Source organism: Vulpes lagopus, chromosome 5 (assembly GCF_018345385.1).
Source record: "Vulpes lagopus strain Blue_001 chromosome 5, ASM1834538v1, whole genome shotgun sequence".
NCBI lineage: Eukaryota > Metazoa > Chordata > Mammalia > Carnivora > Canidae > Vulpes > Vulpes lagopus.
The window spans coordinates 25318542-25341751 of NC_054828.1; the positions used below are offsets into that span (position 1 = coordinate 25318542).

Genomic DNA, 23210 nt, shown 5'->3' on the forward strand with positions numbered 1-23210 from the left:
AAAAGAGTTGGACACTTAATGGCCTGAGCCACCCAAGCACCCTGGGGTATCTTTTTTTTGAGCCAGATTTTTTAAAATTGTGGTCAAATATGTAAAACATAAAATTTACCATTTTAGCCAGTTTTAAGTGTATAATTCAGTGGCATTAAGTACATTTACGTTGTGCAACTTTTGCCATTATTAATCTCCAGAAACTTTTCCTTATCCCAGACTGAAACTCTGTACTCATTAAACAACGTCTCCCATTTCTCTTCCCCCAGCCCCTGGTAACCACCATTCTTTCTCTATGAGTTTGACTATGCTAAGTACCTTATATAAGGGGAATCATCTTTTGGTGACTGGCTTATTTCTTTTAGCAAAAAATGCCTTCAAGGTTCATCCATGTTGTAGCATGTAATAAAATTTCATTCCTTTTAAAGGCTGAATAATATTCCATTGTTTATGTAAACACAAATACCGCATTTTGTTTATCCATTCAACCATTGATGGACATTTGGGTTGCTTCTACCTTTTGGCTCTTGCGAATAATACTGCTATGAATAGGGATATAAATTATAAATATCTGTTTGAGTCTCTGCTTTCAGTTCTTCTGGGTACTGAAGGGATTCAGAACAAATCTCCCCAAAATGTGCTACTTCAGCATGTGGTCTATTTTGAGCTGAAGGCAATTGAGACCCTGCAGGCTCAAGAGAAACTCCTGCCCCTCCCCTAACTACCTAGAAGAATCTAAATTGGGGATCTTTCCCAGAATAAAGTTACTACCAGAGATAAATTTTATCTGAGTGACCCATCCTTATGTCAAGGCAAACACCTAATTACCAAACATTTGCCTGTTTCCTTATGGTCCTGTGAATTGCCCTGTTCCCCTTTGAAGCCCTAGGCCCCTATCTCATTCCTCAGCTCAGGATGGCATATTTCCCTCCTTTTACCTTTCTGTCTTTACAGCTCTCATGTATATGGGGTTCCCGTACATATAAAATTAAATATGTTTTTCTCTGTTAATCTGTCTGATGTAAATTTAATTCTTAAACCAGCCATAAGAATCTTTGAAGGTAAAGGAAAATTTTTCCACCCCAACAATACATACCCAAGAAGTGGAACTGATGGATATGTTGATTCTGTTTTTAATTTTTTGAGAAACCACCTGTATTTATAGCAGCTGCACCATTTTACATTCCCACCAGCCATGAATAAGGTTCCAGTTTTTCACATCTTCATGAACAGTTGTTATTTTCTTGGTTTTATTTCTTGTTTTTAATAATAGCAATCCCAATGAGTATGGAGTGGTATCTCATTGTGATTTTGATTTGCATTTCTCTAATGGCCAGTGATGTTTATCATCTTTCCATGTGTTTATTAGCCATTTCTATATCTTCTTCTCCAAAAGAAGATATTTCTTTACCTTCTTTTGGAGATTTCTATATCTATAGAAATTTCTATATCTTCTTTTGGAGAAGATATTCAAGTCCTTTGCCCATTTTCCAGTTGGGCTGTTTTATTGTTGTTGTTGTTGTTGAGTTATGAAGTGTATTTTTAACCTAGATGAAGAAATCTTTATGAGAGGACTTTTAAGCAGTCAGCAGCCAAAGTAACAGTTGCCTGAATGAACTCCTCTTCATGCCACAGGCCCTGTGGCCCATATTTGGTCACTTAATACTTAAAACAACCACACAATTCCTAGTAAGTGAAGTAAGGTTGGGAGAGAGTAAGCAGTTGGACATCACCTATCAGTGACACGAACATCTAGCTCCTGAGGGCAGGGACTGCCCGGAGGTTTGGGGGATCATTGGCTGCAGGCTTGGGGGGAGGGTCACTCCAGGGCAGCTGTTCTCAACGTGAGCCACCACCGGAGTAATCTGGGGTCAGCCTCTCTACAGTCCTGATGTCGGCTCCTCAAACCTCCCGGGACCAGTGGTTCTCAGCCTGCACACCAGCAGCACTAACCTCCGGGGGAGCCAACCCCCCCACCCCCAGACCAATGACATCAGAACTCGGCTTGGCGCCTGGGCGGCAGAATTTCTGAGAGCGGCTCAGGTAACTCCAGAGCGCAAGCAGGTGGAGGGCGCGGCTGGCCACGGCTGCTGTGACCGCGTCGGAAACTTAGACGTTGGTTTTTGTCTGTTGCTTCCTCGTTTGTGTGATGGGTGGGTAGCGCGGCGGGCAGCGCCTTGCGTCCTTCTGTCTTTCCATCTTCTGACCCAGGGGCAGCGAGCCCGTGCCCCCCCCCCCCCCGCCGGTAACCCACCCTCCTGCACGGCCCGAGCAGGCTCCAAAGGGCACCCCGGGCTCTGGTCCCCGTGCGCCCCCCGCGCCCCCAGCCCCCGGCGCCCCCAGCCCCCGCGCCCGCAGCCCCCGCGCCCCCCGCGCGCCCCGCTCTAAAGTAAACACGGAGGAGCGCGGCGGCCCGACGGGTGCAGCGCGGCCGCCCCTGCCCGGAGCGAAGGCCGGGTCGCAGCCACGGCGGAGGAGGGGCCGGCGTCCCCGGCGGGCGGCGCGGGTCCGCGGGGCCTGCACGGCGGCGTCGTCCAGTGGTGAGCGCCCGGGCGCCTTCCCACCCGGCCGGGCGCAGGGCAGGGCTGGGGGGCGCTGCGGGCCCCGGGAGGGGAGGAGGGGGCGGCCGGGGGGCGGGGGCGGGGCCTGGGCGGGCGGCGCCGGGAGCCCCGGGGAGGGCCGGGAAGGGCCGCGGTTCACGCCAGGACCCGCGCCTTCGGCCGCCGGCTCGCCGGGGCGGCGCAGGGGACGGGCCCGCGGGCGCGCACACCCCGCGGAGGCCTCCTGGGGGTCTCCCCGTGGGGCTTCCCCGTGGTCGCCCCCACCCCCACCGGGGGCCTGTCGGTCACTCTGGCTCCTACACCTACGTCTGGAGGCGTGTGGGCCTTGACCAGGAGAGGAAATGTTTCCCCTTGGTATGAGATCCAGAATGGGATGTTTTCGAACTTAAAGCAAAGCCATTTTTAGCTTTAACAATGCATTCCACGTTGTTTGTGAAATTCGCTTCTGGCTATTTAAATAGGGACAGAAAAACTGGAAAGAAAAATATCATTAGCCCTTGGGACTGATGAACTCATGGGTTTGTAGCTTTTCGTAAATGGGAAAATAATTGAAAGCCAGTCTTCTAAAATCTAAAACCTAAGTTTCGTAAGGTGAACAAATAGCAGATATCTGATTACTTTTTTTTTATTTTATTATTTATGATAGTCAGAGAGAGAGAGAGGCAGAGACACAGGCAGAGGGAGAAGCAGGCTCCATGCACCGAGAGCCCGACGTGGGATTCAATCCCGGGTCTCCAGGATCGCGCCCTGGGTCAAAGGCAGGCGCTAAACCGCTGCGCCACCCAGGGATCCCTGATTACTTTTTTAAAAAGGTTTTAAGGAATATTTCTCTGGGAAGACTTACTGAAAAAGTCATGTGAGCAAAATAGAAAAATGAAGGGCGTGTTTGTGATTATAATGTGAAAAGTCCTAAAAGTGTTACCCTCCCTGTTCCTCTAAGAGAAAATTTTTGATGTAATCTGTCTTGCATAAGAGAAAAACGATCAAAAAAATACATATTAGAGGACACACAAAGTTTTCAGAATACCACGGAGCAGTGCTCTCTTTCCTTTATACTCAATATCTCAGATCCCTCAGCAGAGTGGCTCCTTCTTAGAAGAAAGAACTATGAGGATGCCTTTGTGAACTATTCCAGGTCACTCTTTAGTAAATTAGAGTTTCTGGGATTTGCATTATATTCAGAGACTTAAGAATCATTAGAGATTCAAAAATACCTAGACACCCTCCTGAAGTTGTCTATGAACAGGCACAATGCAGGCTATCCACAGTGCAGGTGCCCTAAATCACTTAGGATGGTGTAGACCATTTAAGCTGTAAGCTGAACTAATTCAAGTCCTAGGCCATGAATTCCTACCTCCCTACAAGCCTCTAAAACACAGGGTAATGCTCTTCAAGTTGGGGGAGGAGATGGAGCAATGAAAGTGAGGGGGGCTTAGCCTCCTGCAGAGGGCTGCTCTTTAGGCATCCAGCCTATGAAGTAGAATGATTAATAGATCATTGGGGGCAGCCCTGGTGGCTCAACAGTTTAGCACCTGCCTTCGGCCCAGGACGTGATCCTGGAGACCTGGGATCGAGTCCCACGTCAGGCTCCCTGCATGGAGCCTGCTTCTGTCTCTCTCTCTCTCTGTCTCTATGAATAAATAAATTAAAAAAAAAAAAAACAGATCATTGGTACTGATGGTTTTAACATTGGCGTTAAAAATACAGCACCAACCACTTCACACCCATTAGGGTGGCCATTATCAAGCAAACAAAAATAGAAAATAAGTGTTGTCAGTGATGTGGAGAAATTGGAGCCCTTGTGCACTATTGGTGGAAATGGAAAATGGTGCAGCCATTATGGAAAACAGTATGGCGGTGCCTCAAAGAAAATTAAAACTATAACTACCATATGATCCAGCAGTTCCACTTCTGGGTATGTACCCCAAAGAATTGAAAGCCAGAGACCCGAGCAGATTTTTGCACACCCACATGTATAGAAGCATTATACACAATAGCCAAAAGATGGAAACAATCCAAGTTCCAAACAGATGAATGGATGAGCAAAATGTGATATGTACGTACAATGGACTATTACTCAGGCTTAAAAAATGAAAGAAATTCTGATACATACTACAATACGAATGAAACTTGAAGACATTATGCTGAATAAAATAAGCCAGTTACAAAAGGACAAATACTGTATGATTCCACTTGTATGAGGTACCTAAAGTAGTCCCATTCACAGAAGCAGAATGGTGGGAATCAGGGGCTGAGGGAAAGGTAAGGAGGAGTTAGTGTTTAATAAGTACAGAATTTCTTTTGCAAATGGTAAGAGTTCTTGGATGGATGGTAGTGATGGTTGCACAACAATGTGAAGGTGCTTAACGCCACTGATGATACATTTTAAAATGGTAAATTTTGTTATATATATTTACCACAATGAAAAAATACATATATATTTTAAAACCCATACACACACATAGTAGAGCTACTCAGTTTGTAATCCAGAGCCTTGGCATCCTGGAGGGGGTTAGAAGATGCCCAAGGAAACCAGTTTCCTAGAAGAGTGGCAGTGAGTACTGTTGGGCCAGCTGCCCAGACCTTCTTTCTGAGTGAAAGACCAGAGAGGGGGCTGGTTATTGTCACGTGGGAGGAACATTCCACTTTCAGCATTGCCTCATTGCTTCATTTTCCAGTCACCAGTTAGGTCCTGAGCATTCCTTAGAGACTTCAGTGCCACTGTCGTAAACATATGATAAATTTTCCAAGGAGAAAGGTTCTGCAAGGAGCAGGACAGTCTCCAGGAACAGAAGTAATAGACATTTTCTGTTTCACAGGCAAGAAGGACTGTAGAAACGGAGAGAGAAGTGGTCGGACCTCGGGGGAGCACAAAGGGATGAAAAGCAATGACTTGACTTCCCCTGCTAGGGAGTGACAGGTCTGACTGTGGCCCTTGGCTTCAGACCTCAGATGAAGCTAGGCATCCTCTAATCCTTCTGCAGGCTGAGCCTGGCTAGAGACCAAAATAACTGTCTCCCGCATATGATATGACTTTTTTCAAATTTCTACAGACTGTTGAAATTAATGAAATGCAAATTTATTTTGAAAGATACAGAATTCATAGGAGCTTTTGATTAGGTTGAATCAAAGAAAGGGTACTACAATTCCCAGCATGTGTAATTCCCAGCATTATGTTTTTCTTTACCATGGAAAGGAGTGCTCAGAAAACGTGAGGATCGCAGGACTAGGTACGTGCGCTCTGACATTGGCTACTATCAGATTGTGATGAACACATCACTTTAAACAAGGAGAACATCATGAATGTTTTTAAGATCTTAGCAATCAACTTCATCTGGTCACAAGACCTGGTAAATACTGCTGTTAGACAGCTAAGCAAGAGTTTAGTGAGCTGATTCATTGCTCACGTGTACAGGCCTTATAATCATGACTTCCAAAACACGTTTTGGTGGAACAGTGTAAAACCTTAAGCAATCTCATCAGCCGGTAGTTTGGCCCAGCCCTACTGCCTATATATTAACCCCCCCCCGCCCCCCGTCAGCCTCTCCTTGGACCCACATGTTGTTGAAAGTTGGGCTCACTTGCCAGAGGTGTTTCTGGGCTGCCAGTCTGCCCACAAGGATGTGTTTCTTGCTTCTACTGAAGATTTTGGAGGTAGACACTAAAATGACAATGATAAGAGCTTCCGTGTGCCAGTAAGTGTACAAGGTGTGTAATATGCTTGTTTTCTAGTCACAAAAGCTTGGTATCTCAGAGTCAGAACAAAAGCCTGGCTCTGTGAGGTGCAAAGTCTTGGGTAATATTCATGATCATAATTTCAAGGGGCACCTGGGTGACTCCATCAGTAGGGCATGTGACTCTTCATCTTGGGGTCATGAGTTTGAGCCCCATGTTAGGTGTAGAGATTATTTTAAAAGAAATAATTTACTTAAAATTCATAAGGGTGCCTGGGCAGCCCAGTGAGTTAAGCATCCAACTCTTTTTTTTTTTTTAAGATTTATTTATTCATGAGAGACACGGAGAGAGACAGAGACACAGGCAGAAGGAGAAGCAGGCTCCCAGTGGGGAACCTGATTTGGGACTCAGTATGGGATCACGACCTGAGCTGAAGGCAGATGCTCAGCCACTGAGCCACCCAGGTGCCCCAAGCATCTGACTCTCAGTTTCGGCACAGGTCATCATCTGAGATCAAGGCCCAAGCCAGGCACAGGTCATCATCTTAGATCAAGGCCCGAGCCAGGCTCAGCACTAGGCAGGGAGTCCACTTGAGAATCTCCCTCCCACTCCCTCTCCCGCCACTCCTCCTCCTGTTTGTGCATGCTCTCTCTCTAAAATAAGTAAGCTTTTTAAAAAATCATAATTTCCTATGCGTGTAGGGACTAAATGCTGAAACAACCACTGTTTGAGCTGAAGTAAAGTCATGGCCCTGAACAGATGCTCTTACTGGACAAACTAAAACCCTGTTTCAAACCTTCCCTTTTTCCCAGTTAATGTATGCTGCTGCCCACCACAGGCCAGTTTCTGAGATCTGGCTGGGGACTTTGGGGAAACAACCAAAGGCACGTGGATGGAAATGGGGTGCAGCCAGGATCAAAGCAGCAAAGTCACCAAGGGGGCAGTGCAAGGCTTAAAACCAGAAAGGCAGCCCTTTGTTTCAGTGTGTGACAGAGAAGACACTCATCATAGACCCTTACTGTTATTCTCACTGATAGTGTTATTTGGCCTTACTTGTGTTCCCAGATAACAGGCAGACTCGGTAATGGCATTTTGAAAGAGAAGGACACAGTTCACAGAGGCCCAGAACAAAGGAATTACTGTGATGAGGAAAAAGGGTTCGCAAAAATTTAAACTGGAGTTTTTTTTTTTTTTAAGATTTTATTTATTCATTCATGAGAGAGAGGCAGAGACACAGGCAGAGGGAGAAGCAGGCTCCCTGCAGGGAGCCCGACGTGGGACTCGATCCCAGAACTCCAGGATCACACCCTGGGCCGAAGGCAGTGCTAAACCGCTGAGCCACCCGAGCTGCCCTGGAGTTCATTTTTAAGGAGCATTTTGCATGCTTCTTTTTAAAGGAAACCATCCCATGATAAATCAGTAACAGCTATAAACAAACAACAGTGAGTTTGACCTTAACATCTATCACATTTTGCAGCAGCTCCCCAAGTGTAGCAAGCTTTTGTGATACTTTAAGTGTAGGTTTTTCATCTATCAATGAGTGATATCTTAACAAGAGGAATAGAAGTATCACCTACTTGTATGAATTTGCCACTCTGCTCCCCACCAATAGACATCATCCTGTATTCAACATTGAGCCAAATAATTGGTGCTATAGCAGCTATATTTAAACCAGGGTAAAGTATCTCAAGTGGCATGTTGTCACATGATGTTAAGGAGACCCTTGAAAAACCCCCTCCTCGGGCAGGTACTGGGTTGAATAGTGTCCCCACCAAATACATATCCATCTGGAAGCTCAGAATGTGACCTTATTTGGGAATGGGGCCTTTGCAGATGTAATTGATTAAGAACAGATCCTACTGGGTTAGGCTGCCCCCTAAATCCAATCCCTGGTATCCTCATGAGGGGAGAGGACTCTCAGAGAAGAGAAGCCCAGGTGAAGACGGAGGCAGACATAAGTGCGACACATCTATAAGCCAAAGACGTCCAGCGACCACAGAAACTAGGAGAAGAGCATACAACACATTCTCCCTCAGAGCCTCTGGAAGGAACCACCCTTAAGGACATCTTGATTTTTGGATTCTCAGCCTCCAGAACTGGGAGAGAATCAATTTCTATTGCTTTAAGTTGCCTGGCCTGTGGTAATTTGTATACCTCATATTAGGGCCAAAGATTCCCCCACCTTCCCTATGTTGGTTTTTCCTAGGAAGCTGACGGGGTTGACAATTGTGGCTGTGGTCTTTAGCTCTCAGGGAAAGTAAATTTGGGCCTCAGCATTCTTCATCCCAGAAAATAAGCTGTATATCATCAATGAAAAAGGAGAAGATGTATTGGTAAATTCCCTGCTAAACATTCTTCTGTGTTTAAAAATGATATTGGCTTGCTTTGCATATTTCTCTAAAAGGATGAGGAGAACACTGAGAGTCTTTCCTCAACCAGGAAAGGGAGGGTTGTGATCAGATGTCACTATGGACCACACCTTCTTTCTTTCTTTTTTTTTTAAAAGATTTTATTTATTTATTGAAATGCAGAGAGAGAGAGAGGCAGAGACAAGGCAGAGGGAGAAGCAGGCTCCATGCAGAGAGCCCAACGTGGGACTCAATCCAGGGTCTCCAGGATCACGCCCTGGGCTGCAGGCGGCGCTAAACCGCTGCGCCACTGGGGCTGCCCTGGACCACACTTTCTGATCTCAGTCTCCCCACTTCTTGCCCCACACACATACCAGTTGTCAGAACAGAGACCTGGCTGTCCCCACAGGGCTGGTTGTGGGCTGTGAGCCAGAGGCAGAGCCCCTCGTTACCAAGGGGGCACCACCTGCCCCCAAGTGTAGGAGCACTTGAGCAGAGGCCTGGAGTGCTGCAGATCACATATAAATGCCATTCAGCTGGAGAGGGAAAGCATACTGCCTCTCTGTCTCTTGGTGTCTTGCATTTTACATCTCATCTCAATTTAAAGAATCAAAATATCGTGGCCTGCCCTGGATGACTCAGGTTTAAAAATTGTGCAAACAACTGGGGGAGGGAGGCAAAGCATTGCCCACAGGGTCTGGGTCACAGGCACACAAGGACTGAAGCCATGCTGAGACCAGCAGTTGCCTGCAGGGGTGATATAGCAAGTAAATAATTCTCACTTTAGGGGCACCTGGGTGGCTCAGTCGGTGAAGCATCTGCCTTAGTCTCAGGCTATGATCCCAGAGTCCTGAGATCGAGCCCCACATTGGGCTCCCTGCTCCAAGGAGAGCCTGCTTCTCTGTCTCCTTCTGCCCCTCCCCCTGCTCGTGCTCTCTCTTTAGCTCTCGTTCACCCTTTCTCTCCCACAAAAATAAAATCTTGAAAAAAAAACCTCTCACTTTATTGCTGTAGAGATCTTGGCTGCAACATTTATAATAGTACGTAAAACAGTGTTTGCTGGGCCACCTTCGTGGCTCAGTGGTTGAACGTCTGCCTTCTGCTCAGGGTGTGAACTGCGAGTCCTGCATTGGGCTCCTCACAGGGAGCCTGCTTCTCCCTCTGGCTATGTCTCGGCCTCTCTCCGTGTGTCTCTCATGAATATATAAATAAAACCTTAAAAAAAAGTGTCTGCTGAGCCAATAATTTAGGCTTCTTTTCAATATACCTACATGCTAAAAACAAAAACAGACCAACAAACAAAACAATAAAAACCCACATGTTGATAATCTAAAGACCCATAATTAGAATGCAAACTGGTGCAGCCATTGTGGGAAACAGTATAGAGATTCCTCCAAAAGTTAAAAATAGAACTACCCTACAATCTGGTAATTGCACTCCTGGGTTTTTACCCCCAAAATACAAAAACACTAATTCAAAAGGATATATGTGCCCCCCTGTACATTGCACACTATTTACAATAGCCAAATTATGGAAATAGCCCAACTATCCATTGGTAGATGAATGGATGAAGATGTGGCACATATGCACATTGAAGTATCATTCAGCCATAAAAAAAAATGAAATCTTGCCATTTGCAACAACATGGATAGAGCTAGAGAGATAATGCTAAGTGAAATAAGTCAGAGACAAATACCATATGATTTTATTCATATGCAGAATTTAAGAAACAAAACAAATGATCAGAAAGTGGGGGGGCAGAGAGACAAACCAAGAAACAGATTTTTTTTTCTTAAGATTTTATCTATTTATTTGACAGAGACAGCAAAGAAGAGGGAGAAACAAGCTCCCCACTGAGCAGGGAGCCCCATATGGGGCTCAATCCCAGGATTCTGGGATCATGACCTGAGCCAAAGGCAGATGCTTAACCAACTGAGCCACGCAGGTGCCCCTACAGACTCTTAACTATAGAGAACAAGCTGATGGTTCCCAGCGGGGAGGAGCGTATACTTATCTTGATGAGCACCGAGTAATGTATAGGATTGAATGATTGTATTGTACTCCTGAAACTTATAGCATTGTATGTTAGTGATATTCGAATTAAAATTAAATAACTAAAAAAAAATAAAGACCCATAATCAATATACTCTGGGCTGAGAACAAAAAGATACATTATTGGGCAGCCCAGGTGGCTCAGTGGTTTAGCGCTGCCTTCAGCCCAGGGTGTGATCATGGAGACCTGGGATCGAGTCTCACGTCGGGCTCCCTGCATGGAGCTTGCTTCTCTCTCTGCCTCTCTCTGTGTGTCTTTCATGAATAAATCTTAAAAAAAAAAAAAAAGATACATTACCGATGCTGACTGATGAGCCTTTGCATTTAATACTTAAACAGATTTCATTTTTTTGGATCCCACACATGTGTCTGACTGTTGATCTTTATCAAAATGTTCTACTCCAAAAAAAAAAAAAAAAGAAGTTCTACTCCAGACAAACCAATGTCAATTTCACCTCTGCCTTGTCTTCCTCTCCCGCAGGTTGGTTGACAATTTCTGTATCTGTGAAGGATACAGTGTGCCTCGCTGCCTGATGTATGAGATTTATGTGGAGACCTGTGGTCAGAATGCTCAGAATCAAGTCAACCCAGCCACATTTGGGAAGGTAGGTTATGAAGATAAAAATATAGTACTCACTGAGTAAAAAAAGCGTGCAAGTGAACTGATGAGGAAATATTAAAATCTATTTGGGTCTAATGGGTTCTTAGTGGGAATAATTGGCTTGGAAGCTGACCAGATAGTTAATATACTTCTTCATCTTCTTTGAAAAGCCATTATGTCCTTCGTCCACACTTCTTGGTAAGGGGTCTGGAAAGGTAAGGAATGGACGGTGCCTAAGAAAGTACCCACGGCAGCTCCAAATACTCCAAAACCTCAGCCAGGTTTGCTGGGCCGATATTTCCTGCATAGGAATGCCAACACTTAGGGTGCCTAGGTGGTGCAGTTGCTTAAATGGTTTTGGCTCAGGTCGTGGTCTCAGGGTTGTGAGAACAAGCCATGTTGCTCTCCATGCTCGGTAGGGAATCTGCTTCAGATTCTCTCTTCCTGTCCCTCTGCCTCTCTCACTCATGCTCACTCTCTCTGACTCTCAAATAAATAAATCTTTTTTAAAAAAAGAAAAGAATTGCCAATGCTTTGCACCACGCAAACTCTAAGAACCACTTGTGGTGTCAGACAGCTGGTGCTTCTTATAATTTGGTTGTACTTAGAGAATTTATTGGCTCTTAAATACCTCCTCTGGAGGTTAAGAGCTCTGTCAGGAACTTTGTGTAGAACATGTAATATACAGCACATATTAGCACAAGAGTAGTCTATCTGAGACCCTCCACATATGACAAATATTTACTGAGCAGCTGCTATGTCCCAGGCACTGTTTTAGATGCTGGGAATGTAATAATGAACAAGACAGAGAAAAATTCCTGCCTTTGCTAAATTTATTATAGTTGGAAGAGAAATATATATAAGATAAAATACATAGTATATTAGACAGTATAAATGCTAAGGGGAATAATAGAGCAGAAGGAGATAAGGTGTGTGTGTGTGTGTGTGTGTGTGTAAATGTTGTAGTTTTAGAGAAGGCAAACAAGGAAAGCCTCCCTCAGAAGTAATATTTGAATCCAGACTTTGAAGAGATAAGGCAGTGAGTATGTGGATATGAATAAAAGAGCAGTGCAGGCAGAGTCAGTGCAAAGGCCCTGAGGGAAGAAGGAGCACAAGCAGCAAGGAGACTAACAGCTGGAGGGAGGAGAACAGGGAGAGAGGAGCAGGATGGTCCCCAGGACCTTGAGGTCAAATCAGGGAGGCAAGAGGAGCCAGCTGTGCCAAGAATAGACAGAGATGTATTAGGGAGAAGAAGTCAAATTCTGGGTATATTTGAGAAACAGCCAATAGGATTTGTTGATGGAAATAATTAATGGAATCATAAGACATAATCGTTATTAAATTAACAATAATAATAACTTCCAGTGATAGAGTTGTATTTATTTTCAGGGCACTTACCCATCTGGTTTTTCAGGAATAGGCACACACCAACTCAAAACAAGTTAGAAGGAGAATTTTTTAAAGGAAAAGAAATATCTCATTAAATCCTCTTGTAAGAAGTTCAGACTTCATAGAGTCTACTCCATTGCTGCCCAATAAAAATGTAATGGGAGCCACAGATGTAATTTAAAATATCCTAGTATCCTCATTTTGGGATTGTTTTAAAAAGTGCAATTTTTTTATTATTTTGAAATGTAATCCAAAATTTCCAAAATGTTATTTTAACGTGGAATCAATATTATAAAATCATTGAGTTTTTCATTCTTTTCTTTATGCTAAATCTCAAAAATCTGGTGTATGTTTTACATGTACAGCCCATCTCAGTTTGGACTAGCACATTTCAAGTGTGCAGTAGCCACATGTGGCTGGTGGTCCCCATCTCAGCCCACAACTAGTTTCTAAGTCGCCAGGCATCTCTTTTCTTTCTCTCCAGTATATCCTTACACCACTGGGACTCTGCTTCTCTCCACTGGCCTGCTCCATGTCCCTTCCGAGAAGCCAACTTCCTTCACTGACTTCCTGATTTCCCATGATGGCTGCTTGGATGGTGCTTCCTATACCTGACCTTCTGCCCCAGTGCCCCATACTGTAACAGGCTTTGGGCAAGAGAGGCCTGCAGGAAGGACATGTGGGCAGGGAGGAAATGGTTGGCATTTTTAAAGCTTTGTCTTGTGTCATAGCTGTTGGCTGTAGCAGGCAGCATTAGAAGTCAAGAAAACAAACTAGCAGTAAGGCTGAGGATCACACAGCTAGTTGCAATGCTTGGGTGGTGGTTGGGGAAAAATTTTTTTCCTCTACTCTTTCCGGTTCTTTTGGTTGGTCTAAGATTTAAATCGACAGGAGACAGATTAATAAGAGAAAATCAAATTTACACACACATAATTGTGTGCGTGGGGGTTATTTTGGACCATCTGGCAGTCAGGCAATTGAGGCTTATATGCCATCTAGCACCAAGGAGAAGGGGGTGGGACTGTGGGACTTCAAAAGGGAAGAAATGCAATTCACAGAAAGATGAAAAAGAGTGAATGTTTGGTAAACTTTAGCTGGGCCATACAGAAATAACAAGAGGAATTTTAGCAAACAGATATTGCTAAAATTCCTCCCTGTGTTCCTCACATCATTCATATTATAGAAGTCATATTCCAGACTTTTCTGTAGAGATACCTCCCTTAGAAGATAACAGGTACTCCAAATTCTTTTAGGCAATTAGGGGAAAGGTCAAAGTTTCTTCTGGAGCCCTCTATATACCTAAAATAACCTGCTTACTATAGAGGTACACTTTGGGGTGGCAAATTTTGCTCCCCTCACATTCAGTCTCCTGAATTGTGAGTCAGACTTCTTTCCACTTGTTATTCCATCAAAAATATCCTTGAGTTCAAAGAGACCTTAACCATCACCTGGTCCAGTTCCATCCCGGTGCAAGATCCCTTTGAAAGCACCTCTGGCTGGAACTTTTTATGAGAACAAAATGCCCTCTCTGGGCGGAGATAGGTGATGGGGCAGCAGGCTTCTGTGCTCTTCCTCTGAGCAAACACAGTCCTGTTGCAGGATCTTGCTTGACAAGTAGAGCACAGCTTGATGAAAACCTGCTTGACTCCTCATTGGTGACCTTGGTGCACCTCACAACCAGTATAACCATACCACTTTGGGCAGCCACCTGACTTGGGCTGAAATCATGTGGGTGACAAGGAGCTTGCTGACCAGGCTTCAATGATGCCAATTTAATATCTTCCATACCTCCCTTCCTTCTTTTGTTCCTTCTCCCTCTTTTCCATGGCACTCAGATAGACAGAACTGAATTGATGCATGACACACTCTCATCATGGGCTTACCCATGGCCTAATTCTATCTGGATACTTAGTTCTTTTTTTATATATATTTTTTATTTATTTATTCATGAGAGACACAGAGAGAGAGAGAGAGAGGCAGAGACACAGGCAGAAGGAGAAGCAGGCTCCATGCAGGGAGCCCGACGTGGGACTCAATCCTGGGTCTCCTGGATCAGGCCCTGGGCTGAAGGCAGTGCTAAACCCCTGAGCCACCCAGGCTGCCCTACGTAGTTCTTTTTAACAATGTGGTAAACATCTGTGAACCCACAAGCCCAAATGAACCACATCACCAGTTCCCCATGACCCATTTCCCTGCCTGCCCCACTGGTGGGAACCGTCAACCTTCTCATCATTACCTTGCTTTTTAAAAAAGAATTTAAGTGCATTTTTGTGTATTTTTTAACCCTTTAACCACCTTTACCCCTTTTGCCCACTCCCCTGCCCCTTGCCTCTCTCAACCACCAACCTGTTTTCCATATCTGTGAGTTTGGTTTGTTGTTGTTTTTGTCTTTTAGGTTCACATGTAAGTAAGTGAGATCATAGGGTACTTGGCTTTCTTTGTCTAACCTATTTCATACATGTATTTCTAAAAAGCATATATTTAATTTTTGTGGCTTAACTTTTAAAAGGGGGTATCATGTTGTGTTATTCATCATCTTTTGGGACTTAGTCCACTTAATATTGTATTAAAATTCATCTAGATTCATTTCACTATTGTATAATATTTCATAATTTTCTCATCCACTGTCCTACGGATGAGCATTTGGATTGTTTCCAGAATTTGCTGTTGTGAATATTCATGTGTATATTTCCTGCTGTGCACATGATGTTCTCTTGGGCAAGGAGTGAACCTTGCAAGCTAAGGAGGGGGTGTGACTGTGATGTCTCAGGATGGGGCCAAAATATTTTCCAAAGTGGCTGTTCCAGGTTACCCTCCCACAAGCAATTCTGTGGATTCCAATGTTGCTTCCAAAACATTGAATTTTTTGATCCATTCCTCAGACCAAAATCTTCATGCCTGAAACTTAGAGTCATTGGTAGAAGTCCTGTACTTTTGATAATAATAAAATACATAGAAGAATCTTCTAATATGGCAGCTGCTCAAATATTTGAAGCAATTTTTTACATCTCCCTGTCTTTGCTTCTCCACACTAAATACTCCTTGGCTCCCGAATTTTTACCTTCATACCCACTTGTTTCATTATGACTTCAATTTATTGATGTTCTTCTTAAAAGGTGTCTTAGGAGTACTCAGAGGACAGAGGCTCTTACTTTTATGGGGGGACTACTATTGGCTTTTATCCTTCCCTGTCACTCTGTTGGTTTCATCTTAAGCTTGTGGTCAACAAAAATAACACCTAAATATTTTTTCACATGAATTAAAATCAAGCTATCTCCCTCCCTCAAAAAAAAAACTGCTTTGGAAACTGTGAAATACTCCACATAAATACAAAATATTATTCTCAGATTATTGTCATTTTAACTATTTGAACACAGAAGCAGCCATTCCCTTATTCCTGTATCTCAGCTTATTAATTTCAAACTGCAGTTCTGTTTGCCAGTATCTTCTTGAATCTTGTAAGTCATCCAGTCGTCTCAACCTGGTGAAAAGTGTATCTCTTATCCCTCATTCAATAAATGAAAGCAGTATGAGTACGTGTAAGACGATGAGTACACTCTGTGCTCACAAGGTGTCCTTGAGTAAAATTTTCCAGCCAACCAGGAATTCCCTCAGCTAGCTTATCATTCAGCCCACATTTTGCCATTTCGTCACTTGGCAGCCTGGAGCATTTCCTCAAGGGGACCCACTCCTGGGGACCCTGGCTGTACAGCATTTTCTTTATCTACCTGCCCAACAACTTGATCAGATGGAAGTGGCATGACTTGAGCATGACATGTTTAGGCTCTGCAAGACTTCTACTTGATTTTTTAGGAAGCCAAAGCCTATTTCTCAAAATCTTTTTTAGAGTTTCTTGTAAGTTGTGTTCCCTCTAGGGTAGTCTCACTGCAGAACATTCCAAAGGAAAAATAAAAAAGAGACTCCTGTGTGTGGCGATGGGCATTTATTTCGCATTTTTCATTTTAATACTTAGAATCATTCTTCAAGACAACTAATGTTCAATTCTCGTTGGGGGTTTGCCTAAAGAATGGGCCATTCTGTGGAGCCCATGTTGGGAAGGGACCCTTGCTGCTGAATTTGTGACTAATGGACAAGGGAGAGGAAGGGGAAAAGGATATGATCCCAAAGCATGTTTACAAGAGAAACAACAAAATACCCAATTCTCATTTCCTCCCCCTTCCCCTGGGAATGGAGTTGATTCCAGATTCCACATCAAGTTCCTGTGCAGATGTTGGAATGTTTCTTGCTCTTTTTGGCAGCCCTGGGCATGTGATGGGTAGTGCTCATTCTTGGTGCAAGTGATATCTCACATGGATTAGGGAATTTCCATAACACTGACTTCCTTTTTAAAAATAACATTTACTGATTATTTTTCTGATTATTAAAGTATTACAGTCCCTTTATAGAAAGTATAGGATTTAGAGAAAACTATAAAAGAGGGAAATAGTGTCTGTAACCTCATTGTCCAGATATGTAGCCACACATGTGTTTATTTGCATATTTGCACAAACATGCACACACATGTGACCAGCAAGAGCTGAGGGACTAATCACACAGTGGTTTTGTCTTCATTTCCTATGGTGTTTTGAACCTGCTCGTTGGCTGGTTCTTCCTCCACTCCTGAATGAGCACACAAACAGGCAGTGTGACCTCTCTAGAAATCCTCGGGTGATACAAAGCCCTGTTGTCACCCTTATCTTAATTTACCACATGGTATCAGTCTGATACTTAGAATATCCAGTTCCATATAATATCAAAACTGAACTGGGTTTAAAGTCAAATCTTATCTCCTCCAGGGTGGTTTCTTGCCTGCAGAGAACTTGGCATGAGGGCTTCTGTTTTCCTCCCTATACTACTCTTCTCCAAAACTTACTGGGGGTTGGTTTGACCACTCTGGAAGCAGAGGAAGTAAAAATGGCTGGAAAGTTCCTACTACTGAGCTTTACACTTTGGAGACCAGACAGACTCTTGTTTCCTGGTCCCTTTGGTGGCTTCTTCCGAGCAGCCCTTGGGAATGTTCTAGTATGCATTCCTTGTCTTGGTGAATGACTCTTTCTACAGCCTGACTGTCCATTCTGTGGGCCTTTTGCTGGGCGAAGTCTGGCCTCTTACACATGTCAGCTCTTTCTCACACATAGACAACTTCTGGCCATAGGAACTACTCAGCCATTCTTGAACTAAACAGACTTTGGATGTGCTGACTGACACTCACCTCTGCCTGTCCACCAAGGCCCCTGGCCAGCCTGTCTGTAGTCTATCAGGAGTCCTATGCCATAGCCAGACACGCATTCCAGGGACCTCCCCAAGAGTTCTTGGAGTGATCTGTGAATCCTCTTCTGCTAGGCTCGAGATGATTGAGCCACACTCTGTCCCACACACCCTCTACAGGTAAGAAGGTCTTACCTTCTTATCTTACCACAAGAAATCCTCTTAGGCCTCCTCTTCTCTCTATCTCATCGTGAGTAAATTGAGACGAGGACTTTTTAGGGTTTTAATACCCAATTTTAGATAAATGTCTAAGGGTATAAGTTCCCTGAGATGTGTGTGTCTCACAATTCACTTTGATGTCTGCTGTCTTCGTGCCTCATCCTGTTGTATGGATACTACGTGGAGGAATGGATTGATTGATGTGTGGATAGGCAAGACAGAAAGGTGAATGGACAGGTGGATAGACAGCATACAGTATGGCATTTTTTATCATTTTTCCATCATAATAAGTATACTCTTTATTCCTACCTCCTTGTATCCCCCATCCCTTCACCCACCTCCTCTGGTAGCCATCAGTTTGTTCTCTATAATTAAGAGTCTTTTCTTGGTCAGTCTGTCTGTCTGTCTCTCTCACTCACTGATTTTCCTTGCTTACATGTTTCTTAAATTCCACATATGAATGAAGTCATATGGTGTATGTCTTTCTCTGACTTATTTTGCTTAACATTATACTCTCTAGTTCCATCCAAGTCATTGCAAATGGCAAGGTTTCATTCTTTTTTGTGGCTGAATAATATTCCCTTAAATATATATCACTTTTTTTTTTTACCCATTCATCAATTGATAGGCACAGGCTCCTTCGATACTTTGGTTATTGTAAATAACGGTGCTATAAACATAAAAGTGCATGTATCCATTTGAAGTGAGGTCGTTTTTTTTGTTTGTTTTTGTTTTTTTTAACTTTCTGAGGGACCTCCATACTGTTTTCCACAGTGGCTGCACCGGCTTGCATTCCGACCAACAGTGCATGAGGGTTCCTTTTTCTCCACATCCTCGCCAACACTTGTTGTTTCTTGTGTTGTTGATTTTGTAATATGGTATGGTTTTTAACAGCACTAAGCCTGGAATCCAACTAATTAGGCTATAACCTTGGGCAAATTATTTCATCTTTTTGTGCCTCAACATCATCAACTGCAAAGTGAAACGATTCATAATGTTAATAACAGTACCTGCCTTAAGAGATACTTTTAAGAAATTAATGAGATAATGCATATAAAAAGAAATGAGTGATCTTGGCACATAGGAAGCACTCAAGAAATAATTAACTTATATAATTACATGCCCATTTATCACTTAGAATATCATAAACATTTTCACATTAAAATGTTTTAAAATAAATGGTGTAAAATACTTTTTGGATGTTCCAGAATTCGTTTAACCATTTCCCTTATTGGAAATTTAGTTGTTTATAATTTTTCTCTTTTACTGTAAGTCCCCACCTGTATGTGATAGCTTCCCTAGGAGAGATTCTAGACAATTATAACTAATTCACAGCCCTTATGGTAGTTCCTGATATATTTGGTAAGCCAAATCTCTAAAATTTTAACCAAGAAAATGTATAGCTGGGAAACCTGGGTGGCTCAGTGGTTGAGCATATGCCTTCGGCTCAGGGCGTGATCCCGGGATCAAGTTCTGCATCGGGCTCCCTTCAAGGAACCTGCTTCTCCCTCTGCCTGTGTCTCTGCCTCTCCTTCTGTGTCTCTCATGAACAAATAAATGCAATCTTTAAAAAAAAAAAAGAACTATATTTAGCTGTTTCATCTTGCACTTATTGGATTATTAGGAAAGGTAAACACTTTTGCATGTGCTTTGGTCGTATGGATCTTGTGTGTATATTATGTAATATGGATACATATTATCAGCAGACCACTTTTTATTGAGGTATTGTTGTTTTCCCATTAATTTATGTGAACTGTCCATATATTAGACATACATATTTCTTATTACATTTTTTGGAAATAATCATCTCAGTTGGTTTTTAAATTTAACTGCAGCATACCTGATCATAAAATGAAAACACAGGATAGTCTGGGGTTGGAATTACTCAATAAAATAAAATGTGCAGATTATTATGCTGCCAGACAACTAGGCAATTTATTTCTGATTCTCTCTCCAAAACACCAGATTATTTCCCAGGGCCTTGAATCTGAGCCTGCTGCATAGTTCATAATAATTCTTCTAGGTACCCACTATTTTACAAGTAGATATAGAGGGAGGGTTGTAAGTGATTTTCTTAGGAGGTGATGGAATTTTCAGAATCTCTTGTTGAAAGTAAGAATTTCTGGCTTCTAATCCTGCATTTTTAGACTTGCTGGCTTTTTCTTTTATCGTCATTTATTCTTCATCTGTACATTTTGGACCCTTTCCCTGAAGGAACTTCTCAATTTGCCCTCACAACCTTGATGTTTAATTGTGCAAGACTTGCCTTTCCTGTTCCTTCATTTTTCTTCCTCCATACCCAGGCTTGGGTGGCTTCCCATAGGAAAAGGTAGGGCCTGGAACCAGACAAGAGAAACATTACACAACACTGTCGAACCTTGCTGCTTAGAAGTTAAGAAAAAAAAGAAAGAAGGGACACCTGGGTGGCTCAGTCAGTTAAGCAGCTGCCTTCAGCTCAGGTCATGATCTCGGGGTCCTGGGACAGAACCCCACATTGGGCTCCCTGCTCAGTAAGGTGTCTGCTTCTCCCCCTCCATCTGCCCCTCCCCCTGCTCTCTCTCATGGTCTCTCAAATACATAAATAAAATATTTAAAAAAAAAAAAAAAGAGGGATGTAAGAAGAAATCAAGCAGAAGCAGAGGCTGAATGATTATGGAGGGGATTGTAGAAAAATAGCAGAAATCATTACTTAACTGCTTTAAACACCATGCCTTTCATGCTCTGTATTTTTCTAATTCCACCATGCTCCAGGATTTCCACTTCCTTTTTTTTTAAGATTTTATTTATTTATTTATTCATGAGAGACACTGAGAGAGGCAGAGACACAGGCAGAGGGAGAAGCAGGCTCCCCATGAGGAGCCCTATGTGGAATTCGATCCCGGGAACCCAGGACCACACCCTGGGTCAAAGGCAGACGCTCAACCACTGAGCTACCCAGGCGTCCCAGGATTTCTACTTTCAACAGACATGCCCTTGGATACCATGCATGTCATGGACCTCTTCTAATTAGGAAACTGGAACAGACTTCTATTTTTTTTAAGTGTAATTAGTCATAAATATAATATCAGTGCTAACAAAACACATCAAAAACATAACTGGGGGATGAGAAGTTGAGTCAGAAGTAGCTATGTTATTCAATATTTTAATAACATTTGCTACTAAAACCTTTAAAATGAAAAAATTGGGTAAACGAATAATAAAAAATGAAAATGACTATCACATTGGAAAAAGAAAAATAGTAAAATTATGGCAACACACATAGACTATTATGCAGCTATTAATAATCTCTTGTTTTTAGAGAATTCTTAATAACAAGGGGAAACATTTATGGTACAGTGTAGAGGGGAGAAAGTCAAAAGCAAAACTGCACACATGCTAATTGTGTGACACTAGTTGTTTCCTATGTATACCCACAGAATACACATATTGAGGCTTGCAAAAAAGACTAGAAAGGGGTGCCTGGGTGGCTCAATCAGTTAAGCAACCAACTCTTGGTTTCAGCTCATGCCTCAGGGTCTTGAGATAGAGCCCTGGATCTGGCTCTGAGCTCAGCAGAGAGTTTGCTTAAGACTCTCTCTCCCTCTGCCCTTTCCCCACACAAGTGTGCTCTCTCTCTCTCTCTCTCTCATAAATCTTTAAAAAAACAAACAAAAAAGACTGAAAGGGACCACACTGAGGTTTAAAGAATGGTTTCCCCTGAATGATATGTTTTTTTCTCCTATACTTGTCCGATTTTTTCAAATTTCATTTACATATATTTTCTTTATAATAAAAAAAGAGGAAATACAATTGAAACATTATAAATGAAGAAACAGTAAGTTTTATTTCTAAATTTTCTAAGTGCAACTTTAAATCTGGTTTATTCTTTTAGCTTGTGCATTTGGTTTTTCCTGATCTCGGCACCCGGAGGCTAGGCACGAGAGGAAGTGCCAGGTAGGCTTATCATTTTTGCTTTATTTGAAGTGTTAAAAACAAACATTTTGAAAAATCTCAAAATGGGTGACAAAAAAATGCAAAACTAAACAAACTAGAAAAATCAATGCTTTACCAAAGAGTTCCCATGATTCAAATGATATCCTAGTGCCTGGAATAATTTGGGTGATACTAAAAGCAAATAGTTTTTACTTTCTTGGTGACTTTGTTAAAATGCGAAAATCACAATGTTTTCTTATTTCAACACTTTAAATGTCTATTGAAATATCGAAATAATTACACACACAGAGTAATAGAACTGTTTTAATTGCTCTTTGAACTAAAATTTTTAACTATTCATCTAATTAGCATATTTGAATTTTCAGGAGACCAGGTACCCAGGCTCTTTGTATTTTTAATGCAAAAGGAAATTCCAGTGTTATCAGGTGCATCGGGTTATAATTGTCACTCAATTACTATTGTTGTTTGTTGTTTCTTTTAAATCCAGAAAAATCAGGAGAAATCAGTGAGATCAGAAAATCAGTGCGAAGGGATAGAAGCCAAATTAGGAAAGGGGCCTGCTACCCACAGGGGAATGAAGACAAGCCCAAGCGTTTGCCAAACTAAACATTGGGTAATAGTTCACTTGAAAAAATTTTGCTCTGCTGCTGTGAGCCTAGACAAGCAGCTGCATTTTCCCAGCTCAGCAAAGTGCCTGGGCTGCAGAGCAGGAACTAACTTCCTTCTTGGGTTTATGAGAACCTGACTCTGGTTCTCAGTAGAGGGAACATTGGTGTCGCTCTCTTTCACTTTAAAAAGGTTCATGGAGGTGCAGCAGAAGGCTTTCCCTGCCACATCTTTCTAAGACTGGGGTGTCCTAAGTTGGGAAAGCAGAGTAGAACGTTTGTGAGCCTGTTTCAAAGCTAATGTGTATGAAATAGTATGAAACTGTCTACCTAATGGAGCTAATAAAAGGGAGTCATAGCTAAAACTGAGATGAAACTCAGGTCTTCATGAGCTAGCCTATTCAGTGGCTTTTGTAAAGCATGTCAGTGGTTTGACATAATCTTTAAGACAGCTTAAAGATTAATCTTTATCTTAATCTTTATTTTTCAGGTATCATTATGATGGAATCTGTATCAAGAAAAGTTCTTTCTTCTATGCCCAGTATTGTTACCTTCTGGGTGAAAAAAGGTATCACAGGTTAGTATCTGTCTGTCATTTAGGTATTTTGGTCATAGGTTACAGCCTGAT

The 23210-nt window shown here is 42.6% G+C and overlaps 1 protein-coding gene across 1 annotated transcript in view; it reads left to right on the forward strand.

Moving 5' to 3' along the window:
- Positions 1-2403: 2403 nt before the first annotated feature.
- The window catches only part of RFX8 (regulatory factor X8), a 63110-nt gene continuing 42303 nt past the window's right edge, over positions 2404-23210 (forward strand). Inside the window, 4 exon segments of the mRNA XM_041757037.1 lie at positions 2404-2531; positions 11109-11232; positions 21916-21977; positions 23073-23159. Of these exon segments, the coding sequence (XP_041612971.1) occupies positions 11161-11232; positions 21916-21977; positions 23073-23159 (221 nt within the window). The 5' untranslated portion in view covers positions 2404-2531; positions 11109-11160.